General features: G+C 34.1%; 1 protein-coding gene across 13 annotated transcripts in view; it reads left to right on the top strand.

The window, feature by feature from the left end:
* Positions 1-12,267, top strand: part of LOC111055631 (forkhead box protein D1) — a 68,132-nt gene that overhangs the window by 40,157 nt on the left and 15,708 nt on the right. For all 13 annotated transcript variants that reach the window (XM_039423178.1, XM_039423177.1, XM_039423173.1 and 10 more), the window contains one exon: positions 9,631-9,871. In XM_039423178.1, coding sequence (XP_039279112.1) covers positions 9,631-9,871 — 241 coding nt within the window. The remainder of the gene's footprint in view (positions 1-9,630; positions 9,872-12,267) is intronic.

Raw genomic sequence — 12,267 nt, 5'->3', positions numbered from 1 at the left:
TAAAAAAGTTATTGCGATCTTTCGAATTTTATGTCTTCAAACGATCAAAGTACAATAAATTCCGTGTAACCTACCTAAACGTTGAACACAATTCCGACTACTCATTCTATTTTTGTCAAAAATTGATTAATCAATGATATTTTTGAATTTCTGAACGCAAGATTGTGTTTCTAAAGAGTTGCTTCAGACATATATAATATCAGATAGATTAAAAAGAATTCAGTTCTTCCGTAATTAACACTTATATTTTATACACGCGTATATTATTGACAATGATATACGCTTTCAAGATGTATAATTTGAATACTTTTAATTCAATCTTTTCTCTATTTTTGATAAACTTCCATCCTCAAATCTCGCAGTATGACCAATGCACTCACTCATTCCAGCAATATTTCATTCTTATTATTCTTATTTTTACACTTTCTGAAACAGTTTTACTTTGAATCAATTAGTTCCTGATTTTCTTTAGTCTATATTGATAAGCTGTTATGTACAAAAATAGGGAGGGATTTCGAAGCGGAACACATTTAATATATTTTCTACAACATCATTAATCATAAAAATTCTTATGAATTTTCCTTCTCGAGTCCGGGCGCAAATGTCATGAATAAGGCACTCCGTGGTCATTTTTGCGTAACAGCCGTGGAAGATGTCTCAATTTCTTCGTTAGGTCTAGCATAATAAGGATCGTGATGATGATAAGTCGAAATCACAGGCAAACACCTCGAAAACAAGATGGCCGCCAAAATTTCCAGGGTTTTGCTATATCGCTTGTATTTCAATAACCGTTCAAGATAATCAACCTTTGTTTTGGACGAAAATATTTTAAAAACCCTCCAATACAATTTTTGTTCTATAAAATCTTCCTCTAAAGCGCATATTGTTTTAGTTATAACCTTCAAAAGCCCAAAAAAACGTTTTTTCTAATTTTTTACAAATTTAATTCCTTTATAACTTTTTTCGTGCAAGAGATACAGAGAAATTTTGAATCTATGAAGCTTAGAGCGTTATTTCAGCTTTGGAACGATATATCTTCATGCGCTGTTGTACGTCAGGAAATGAGTTCTCAAGCGCCCTCAAAAAAAACCCTGCACGGTTTCTGGTGCGTTTTGCCATACACATGAGGTGACAAGCTAGAACTATAAAATCGATTTTTTCATGACTACTTCAAGATAGAGACTTGAAAATGGTCTCAATCTCTTCGTTACAACAAGCCGAATAAGAATATTGATGATGGAAACAACAAAAATATTCAACATCATAGAAAAATTCAAGATGGCGGTCATTATTGACAGAAATTTTTATATCGCTTGCTATTTAGTTATTGTGAGAGATATCGGATTGGTTTTACCACCAAAGTGTTCAGAATTGAACAAACTATGATGTTCGAGAGAAGAGAATCGACTCATTTCAACCACTCTTCTCATGACTCATTCAACTTCAAAAACTTGAAACATACATTTTTCGGCGACAATATTTCACTTTCCACCCTGTAAATGTATTCGCAGTAGACATACACCAGTGTTATTGGTACAGTGTTCTAGTATATTTCTAAAGCTTCAAAATGACATCTGGTTGGAGGCAGTCAGTTCATATTCCACGGCTGGAGCGTCATCGGAAAAAGAGAGAAAAGTACTGTTTGCAGCTGAAAACATGCTTTTTCCACCAAATGCCAATCCCAACAATTAGAAAATCTTTTAACTCATGACTCCTTGAAGGTACAGACTTTGGAATGGTATCAATCTCTTTATAATAATGTGTAGAAAGAGATTATCCATGATGGTAATCTCAAAAATGTTTGTCATCATAAAAAAACAAGATGGATGCAAAAATATGCCGATTTTTAAGAAATTGTCCGTAATTCTAATAATGTCGTGGATATCGGATCAGTTCAGCCATGTGGGAGCTCCAAAATAATCATACTACAATATCCGAAAGATTTATCTAATTCCAACAACTTCTACTATGGTTAATATAGATGTCAACCAGATGTCATTTTGAAGCTTGGAAATATACTAAAATATAAACTTTGAATTCTTTGTTGCCTAGAGGACTGGTACATAGAAATTTCAGTCTGTTTCCACTGTTCCGATGAAGTTAAATTCTCTTTCTGCCTGGCATTCATTTGTATCACCTTTTAACTTATAGCTCAGCAAGCACAAGTGAGCAGCTTATTTTATAATTCTCGTATTTTGACAGTAGGCTTATAACTGTAGTGCTCTCAATAATGAAGAATTTGAAAATGATTAGAGCTTACACAAGACAATCATCCCGTTGTTCTCAAGATTATTGTTTGTGCTTAGGCCTAATGATTTTTAGAAATTATTGCTGAGGAAATCGAATTTCTTCAAGATTTGATTACATCAAGTTTTCAGTTTGTCAAGTTGTAAATAGACCCTTGCGGAGCACGGGTTACCTGCTAGTTAACAATAACAATCGTTTACCAAAGTTGTTGGCGTCCGCTATATCTGTGTTGACATTCTCGAAACTCAAACCAAAACAATGTTTGTTTAGTGACGTTCACAAAATACATGTATTGAAAACGTTTTCAAAACACATTAGGATAGAAACACAATAGAAACCAATAGAGAGCCTCTGCGCGCAATGATCACCCAATCGCTTTAAAGCGCGCCTAAGACTATGAAAGCCGGGAGATTCAAAACTGGTCTGAAGGGATCAAATCGCCCGAAAAGTTTTTCGGATCTGGAGGGGAAAGGAGTCATGGAAAAATTCTACAAAAAAACAGGAACATTTATCTTAACATTAGTGTCCTTCCCATGAATTTTCAAGTCTATCTGTCAACAAATAAAAAAGTTATTGCGATCTTTCGAATTTTATGTCTTCAAACGATCAAAGTACAATAAATTCCGTGTAACCTACCTAAACGTTGAACACAATTCCGACTACTCATTCTATTTTTGTCAAAAATTGATTAATCAATGATATTTTTGAATTTCTGAACGCAAGATTGTGTTTCTAAAGAGTTGCTTCAGACATATATAATATCAGATAGATTAAAAAGAATTCAGTTCTTCCGTAATTAACACTCATATTTTATACACGCGTATATTATTGACAATGATGTATAATTTGAATATTTTTAATTCAATCTTTTCTCTATTTTTGATAAACTTCCATCCTCAAATCTCGCAGTATGACCAATGCACTCATTCATTCCAGCAATATTTCATTCTTATTATTCTTATTTTTACACTTTCTGAAACAGTTTTACTTTGAATCAATTAGTTCCTGATTTTCTTTAGTCTATATTTATAAGCTGTTATGTACAAAAATAGGGAGGGATTTCGATGCGGAACACATTTAATATATTTTCTACAACATCATTAATCATAAAAATTCTTATGAATTTTCCTTCTCGAGTCCGGGCGCAAATGTCATGAATAAGGCACTCCGTGGTCATTTTTGCGTAACAGCCGTGGAAGATGTCTCAATTTCTTCGTTAGGTCTAGCATAATAAGGATCGTGATGATGATAAGTCGAAATCACAGGCAAACACCTCGAAAACAAGATGGCCGCCAAAATTTCCAGGGTTTTGCTATATCGCTTGTATTTCAATAACCGTTCAAGATAATCAACCTTTGTTTTGGACGAAAATATTTTAAAAACCCTCCAATACAATTTTTGTTCTATAAAATCTTCCTCTAAAGCGCATATTGTTTTAGTTATAACCTTCAAAAGCCCAAAAAAACGTTTTTTCTTCTTCTCTTCTTTTGGTTCCTTCTCCTATCGGAGGTTGGAAATCATCACGGCAATTTTCACTTTATTGATTGCAGCCTTGAATAGTTCCCTTGAGTTGCAGCCATACCATTCTCTTAAATTACGCAGCCAGGATATCCTTCTTCTTCCCACACTCCTCTTTCCCATCCTTCCTTGCAATATAAGTCTCAACAGCTCATACTTTTCACCCCTCATTACATGACCCAAATATTGCAATTTTCTTCTCTTTATAGTCGCAACAACTTCACATTCCTTTGCCATCATTAACGTTACATCCCTATTTGTCACTTTTCTTGTCCATGGTATTCTCCACATCCTTCTATAGCACCAATTTCAAATGCCTCGATGTTTGAGGTTGACTTTTTTAAAGTCCATGCTTCCATGCCGTACAGCAATGTAGAAAACACATAACAACGCAGCATTCGTATTCTAAGTTCTAGTTTAATATCTCGGCTACACAGAAATCTTTTCATTTTTATGAACACCTGTCGTGCTATTTCCACTCGTCCTTTGATCTCCCTGGTCTGATCGTTCACTTCAGTAATCCATGCTCCAAGATACTTATATGCTGTGACTCTTTCAATAGGTGTATTGTCCACTACAATATTAATTGGCACTCTCTGCTTTTTCGAGACGATCATGCACTTGGTTTTCTTACGTTTTTTCTAATTAAAAAAAAAAAAAAATAGAAAAAAAAAAAATTAAAACGTTTTTTCTAATTTTTTACAAATTTAATTCCTTTATAACTTTTTTCGTGCAAGAGATACAGAGAAATTTTAAATCTATGAAGCTTAGAGCGTTATTTCAGCTTTGGAACGATATATCTTCATGCGCTGTTGTACGTCAGGATATGAGTTCTCAAGCGCCCTCAAAAAAAACCCTGCACGGTTTCTGGTGCGTTTTGCCATACACATGAGGTGACAAGCTAGAACTATAAAATCGATTTTTTCATGACTACTTCAAGATAGAGACTTGAAAATGGTCTCAATCTCTTCGTTACAACAAGCCGAATAAGAATATTGATGATGGAGACAACAAAAATATTCAACATCATTGAAAAATTCAAGATGGCGGTCATTATTGACAGAAATTTTTATATCGCTTGCTATTTAGTTATTGTGAGAGATATCGGATTGGTTTTACCACCAAAGTGTTCAGAATTGAACAAACTATGATGTTCGAGAGAAGAGAATCGACTCATTTCAACCACTCTTCTCATGACTCATTCAACTTCAAAAACTTGAAACATACATTTTTCGGCGACAATATTTCACTTTCCACCCTTTAAATGTATTCGCAGTAGACATACACCAGTGTTATTGGTACAGTGTTCTAGTATATTTCTAAAGCTTCAAAATGACATCTGGTTGGAGGCAGTCAGTTCATATTCCACGGCTGGAGCGTCATCGGAAAAAGAGAGAAAAGTACTGTTTGCAGCTGAAAACATGCTTTTTCCACCAAATGCCAATCCCAACAATTGGAAAATCTTTTAACTCATGACTCCTTGAAGGTACAGACTTTGGAATGGTATCAATCTCTTTATAATAATGTGTAGAAAGAGATTATCCATGATGGTAATCTCAAAAATGTTTGTCATAAAAAAACAAGATGGATGCAAAAATATGCCGATTTTTAAGAAATTGACCGTAATTCTAATAATGTCGTGGATATCGGATCAGTTCAGCCATGTGGGAGCTCCAAAATAATCATACTACAATATCCGAAAGATTTATCTAATTCCAACAACTTCTACTATGGTTAATATAGATGTCAACCAGATGTCATTTTGAAGCTTGGAAATATACTAAAATATAAACTTTGAATTCTTTGTTGCCTAGAGGACTGGTACATAGAAATTTCAGTCTGTTTCCACTGTTCCGATGAAGTTAAATTCTCTTTCTGCCTGGCATTCATTTGTATCACCTTTCAACTTATAGCTCAGCAAGCACAAGTGAGCAGATTATTTTATAATTCTCGTATTTTGACAGTAGGCTTATAACTGTAGTGCTCTCAATAATGAAGAATTTGAAAATGATTAGAGCTTACACAAGACAATCATCCCGTTGTTCTCAAGATTATTGTTTGTGCTTAGGCCTAATGATTTTTAGAAATTATTGCTGAGGAAATCGAATTTCTTCAATATTTAGCATTTTCTCAATTGATTGACAATCGGGAGTATTGAGTATCGGATTGACATTGAATTATGATCAAGCTAGACTATATAGCAAGATTTGTGAAAATTGATCAGCTATCAACAACTTTCAAAACGTTTGAGGCTTGCAAGATTGTCAGAAATCATAATCTAATTTGTTAGGCAACAAAGAATTCAAAGTTTCTATCTACTGCAGAAGGAAAATTCATAAGAATTTTGGTGATTAATGATGTGTTAGAAAATTTATTAAATTTGTTCCGCTTCGAACTATATCATTTTATTTTATCTGATATTATCAGATTAGCTCATTTACTTTAGATTACCAGTTTACCAGAGATTTATAATGGTGTAACAACCGAAACCGGTATCTCGATTTTTTATTAATTTGTGGTTTGACAATATCTTTTCTATTCATTCAATATAAATTACAAAATACGTTCGCTTGAATTCTAGGTTATGATAGTTGAAAATGATACTAATTCAGTATTCAATTGATTGACCAAAGCATAAATACTGGAAGGACTTATTTGAAGAAAGAGGGAAATAAAGAGAAAGAGGGTGCGAGAGTCAGGTTCTCTTCATCAGACAAACCCATGAGTTTGTGAGCGGGTAAAAGAGAGTAAGATAGAGAGATAAAGAAATGATAAAAGATAGCAAACGATATAAGATAGCAAATTATAGGGATTCAGAGAGCTTGTACAAGAGAGCAAGAGAGTATTGGAGGGTGCATACAAACTCGGCAGTAATGGTCAAAGGAATTTCAGAATTTCATGGGACCCTCAAAAAGTGCTATACAAACTCGGTAATTTTTGTAAAGATTGAGCAGGGACTACATAATACACCTATTGTATTTCGTGCTTGCTTGTAGAAAACCTTTCCACTCATCACCACGATCCTTCCCATGAAACGCACATGACACCACTCAATCAAGTGATCTAACAAATAATTATTAATCTCGAATCGTCCTTTCCAGTTTTCAAGTAGATTTCAACAACTCTTATACTGACAGATAACAATTTCTATGAGATTTACAAGGTTCTGTTGAAATTCAACACTACAATAGAACATTACTCTATCATTTACAATGTATAATCCTATATTGTTAGTTATAAGATTGTTATTCTTAGTCTATCATTCATTAATTTTATAATATGGAAAACTGATATTATTTCATATGATCTTGTTGAAGAAATATTTATATTTTTTAGGAAATAATTACATGAATGTGGCATATGAAGTAGGAAATTAAATACTAAATTAAAGACCTCGATCAACAAGTCACAGATAGGGCAAGAAATATTTCAAAATCAATTAGTTTGATGCAAGAAATACATTGTTTCTACATGGGAGATGGGAGTAGTAATTTCAATTGAACACCATTTAAAATTCATCGCATACTGATTCTCGATCATGACTCTTACTGAATGATTGATGTAAATGTGAGGGAGACACTGTTGAAATTAAATGGGATCATTCTATATTCTTCACCATGCATTCATTAAACGTATGAAATATATATTCGATTGGTCATTCTTCATAATATTTAATGTTTGATTACCGTGGCTGGTCACCCGTAGCCATTAAATGCTATAAGATAAATGAATGTTTTAATCTTCTGATAATAATAAGTCCTATTACGAAAATAGCGTACTTTTTTATACATTTACATCCATTGAGAGTCGAATACATCTTAAATCGAAAGTTCGATTGTCGAGTTTGTAGGGCCCTGACAAGGATAGCCGAGTTTTCATACCTGAGAAAAATAGCCGAGTTTATATAACACTCAAGAGGGATCTTTTTCTTAAAACTGCCGAATTTGTATACTAAATTTGTGAATGTCTGACCGCACTGCCGAATTTGTATACACCTGTATAGGGTTAAGAGACCATGTGGAAAGTAAGAGAAAAATAGAATTGAAGGTTATCTACCAGTTATACTTTTTGACTTAGATAATATTATAATGGAATCATTAACATTATATGGTACCATTTCATTTCCGTGAAACTCTTATGTCAATTGGGATAGTAATGAGGGTAAAATATAGATATGTGTAGTTTTCATCTACATTATTATTCAATCTGTAAGATTAACTATTCACTTCATCCATAAGAAATCAAGTTATATTGACTGGAATCATTGATTATAATGGTTGAAAATACTATTGATTTTATAGACATAGATCACTATAGAGTTATATCCGTTCATGGAATTATGTTGTTTAATGTTGTTTACTGATGATATGATCATCTCCACTGCATCAAAATGAAACATAAACACAAACTCAAGGAAGGAAGAAAGAAAGAGAGACATAGTGAGAGAGAGAAACAGCGAGTGAGGAAGCCTGTGAAGGAGTAGTGGGCGGAGAATTAAGTTTAGAGAATTGCAAATGAAAGGGAAGGTATCAGTAGTCAATAGTCAGACGCACCCACTCCCGCGAGAACTACTCACGGTCATTCGCTCTTACACTGTTGCCAAATCTCCGGTTGCCATTTGTACGGTAGAACCGTTTTTGTATATTTCTGGAAAAATATACATGGGTAATGACAGCCCTATCTGACGGTAGAACGCTGAACTAAAATTTATACTTTTCATACATCTTCCCAACTTATAGCAACCAGAAAAAAATTTTTTATCATTTTTTATTGACGTCCATTTACTTTGAATACCCTTATAATCGATTTTATCGGGTTCTTTGAACCTTGAAGATTACTGAATAATTTTGTTTAGGCGTTTTTGAAATTCGGGAGATGAGTTATAATGGAAAAACAAGTGGCAACCGTATATGGCTGCAATAAGTAGGGGCTGCCACTTGTAATGGCGAAATTAGCATTATGTGATGCCACTTGTTGAGGAAGATGTACATATATATATATATATATATATATATAAATTGGGGGGGTTTGCGATTTGATTTTTTTGTTTTCTTCGATTAGCTTCGAAGCAAATGATTTTAAAGGAAAAGAAGTCAGATAATTAATGTAGCCACTTTCATTGCGAATCCATTGATGTATATTGCTATATATTTGCGATTCGATTTGACGGTGTGGAAGGGGAAACGGCTACATTAATTATTTGACTCATATTTCTTTGAAACTACTTGCTTCGAAGTTAATCGGAGAAAACAAAAAAATCAAATCGAAAAACTCTTAATTTTAACATATATATTATTTTATCAAGGAAACTGTTTTATCGAGAAAATTAATACGACTAGTATTGTAGTCGCGTCGCGCCGCGATCCTAGTGCACGGAGGTACACTTGATCAGATCACATGTATTTAATTCTAGGTCGGAAATTCTCCGCGCCGCTCCACCGACCTATATAGTGCACGCTCTACTTTATGTGCACTACCTTATCTACTTTATGTGCTCTACCTTATCTATTTAGGATCTTTTTCTCACCTAGCATACTAACCTGTTTATGCCCGACTCCCACCCAGAGAGTATAGAATGTGATATGTGTATAAAGTATAGAATGTAACTATATTAAATTCTATCCTCACTGCTCGCACCAGCGGACCACAAGGGGTTTTTCTCTTGATTTTGATAAACAGTTTTTTATTTGTTTGTGAATTGTATTGTTATTGCTTATTTTTTGTGTGTTATCTGATGTATTTCACAGTATTTTCGTGAACTGTTACTTGAAGAGAATACAATTTGTTTTGATGAGTGTTATCAGAAAATAATTCGACCAGCTTTTGTTCTTTGTTACTGACGTGTTACGACTGTTCTCTGTCCAGGCTACGACGACAAGAGCAGCGACAACGTGAAGAGTTCTCCGTGCTCCTCCTCGTCACCGAGCAGCCACACCCATCAGCTGCAGCACAGAAGCAGCAGCAGCTGCAGTGGAGGCAGCTCCGGCGACCATCACCTGCTCGCTCAGCTGCAGTCCACTGTCTCCTCCACCGATCTCATGCCCTACATCCACAGCCCCAGCCCCATCCAACACACCACCAGCAAGGAGTCCACTGTTGTTTCCACGTAAGTCCCCACAAACATACAGCTTAGATAGATCAAATGTGTAGATTCCTTCAAATAGGTACGGAAAAAAATATTCAGGAAAAAACTATTGAGTAGTCCTGAAAAATACACCAGAGACATGACAATAATATAGATGATACAAATGAAGATTGAAATTTCAGTTCAATTTAAATTTATTTATTTCACACACAATACAAGTTTGATACATATTAACTAAAGAAGACATACAAACATAATCTATGATTAAGGAGGAGTCCATCTATGTTTAAGGAGTAGCCTACAAGGTGAAACCTGTGCGTAGACCTAAGTAAATAAGTAATAAATATCAACCATTGATAACTGTGAATGGATTATAAATTGGGCAACGGAATCTTCATCTATTTAAAGATGTTCCAGCATATAGAAAATCTAGCATAAGAAGATACAAGATATCTCATGCTATAGGGCGTTTATGTTCCAAATTCTAATGTTAACTCAAGCTGATAGTCCTAGTAATTCTTTTTCGTGAAGCTATGTGACGCCGGTAGTCTCTCGTCATTCTTATCTGTCCAAAACAGTAATAATAGACAGTAGTCGGCAATAATCAGCTTGAGTTAACAAAAAATCTGCTTGAAATTTGTAACATATAGACGACCTAAATCGTGGTGGGATTTCTTCTTATGCTTTTTTTTCTCCAAAGTTCTAGATCCTCGTTTATATTATTCCGTCAACTCACAATTCGTAGTCACTCGTTTTGCACTCACTTACCGGTAGTTGATATCGTACGTCACTTCATTTCATAATACATGGATAGGCTACTGAATGGTTTCTGTTTTTGCTACTAGTTTTGAATGATTACTGTTTTTCGAATTTAAACAACTTGTTATTGACAAAAAGACTGACACATTAAAACAATTTGGGATTCTAGTTTCGGTTCTTACAGAACAGAAAACTACTGCAGGTGATATGGGTTAAAACATATCATTTTCATGGTTTTTGCAATTTACAAACTAATGGAAGATTGGAGAGAAAATAAAATAATAGAGTTAAAAAGAGGAGAAGAGAAGAGAAAGGAGAGGAAGAGGAGAGAAGAGAAGAAAGGGAAGATAAGAATAGGAGAAAGAAGAGAAGACAAGAAGTGATCGGTTGCGGAAATGTAGGAAGAAATAGAATACTGTATTCATATAAGAATGGTATCAGACTATAATTATGTGAAAAAGAGGAAACTTAATCAATCAAGATTATTCAGTCACAAATATTCTACCAGGTTCGGTGATTGGGTAAAAATAATTGACAAAAATATCTGGAAATATCACAGAAAGGTGTGAAGGTTACGGTATGGTTATTTTTAATTCCATAGTCTGTAACAGTAGAACGGCTAGGCCGTCGGTTGTGACATTTGATGAACTACTTTCCCTATCACAATGAAATGAAAACGCTGACCTGGCGAATTGAAGGCCACCAATTATTTAGGTCATGAGACAAATTATGACAGTTGTAGAAAAAACTCACAAGGAGAAACAATAAGCTACCAAGTGGTAGCTCATTGATTTCCAGAATAAAAATTGCACAAATATTTCCAGTTGCTATCTCAAATTATACTAATGGACAGTAATACTAGTCAATGTTTTGACTATTGGAAAGAACGAAATATGATTCGATTGAAACAAGCATCAAGTCATTCTAAAGATTAAAATCTTACAAAGTTTTACTAAACCTAGAAGTCAATGCAGTAGGCCTATGCAGACTAATCAAGTCTCAATTATATGAAGTACTCAGAGCCTTCAAACATGTAATCTACATAATCATGGGATCTATGCCCTATTCTTTCCCTCCCAGAGAAATCGATAACTAAACCATTCACAAAGAAACAATTGCATTCAAGTTCCCACAACTGAGCGGTTCTAGGAATGTCTTTTATTACATATGAAGCATGAACAGAGGAGTTAAAAATATCATAGAGTGCAGTGGCAGGCTCGCATGTGTATTCAGCTCTCAATAATTTTCAGCTACTTTTATTTCTGAGAACTTTACGAATTTATTGTTTTTTTTTATAAAAAAGTCAGCAACACTTCCATGTAAACACATTTCTACTCAAGTTGATTTTGTCAAAATGTTTATAAGTATTATTTGTTCGGCTTCTGTGAACTTAATTTTTCTGGAATTGTATGATATCTGTGAGATGTTGAAATAACTCGTGTATAACAAAGCTACACCTCTAGGTGAATACAAAACTATTTAACTTGCCATTAAACAAGAAGATAGGCCTACTTCTTAGTCTACAGAGAAACATAAAATATTATTAATACCGTATCACTTAAGATTGTTGACAAAAACCAATAACCTCTGTAATAATAAATAAAACGAAATCCTGGAATTAGTTCTATTTATTCCGCTAATTGATTCTATTTGCAAAT

This window comes from Nilaparvata lugens, chromosome 3 (assembly GCF_014356525.2).
Source record: "Nilaparvata lugens isolate BPH chromosome 3, ASM1435652v1, whole genome shotgun sequence".
Taxonomy (NCBI): Eukaryota; Metazoa; Arthropoda; class Insecta; order Hemiptera; family Delphacidae; genus Nilaparvata; species Nilaparvata lugens.
The sequence above is the reverse complement of the archived record's forward strand: the minus strand, read 5'-3'. Positions and strand labels throughout refer to the sequence as shown.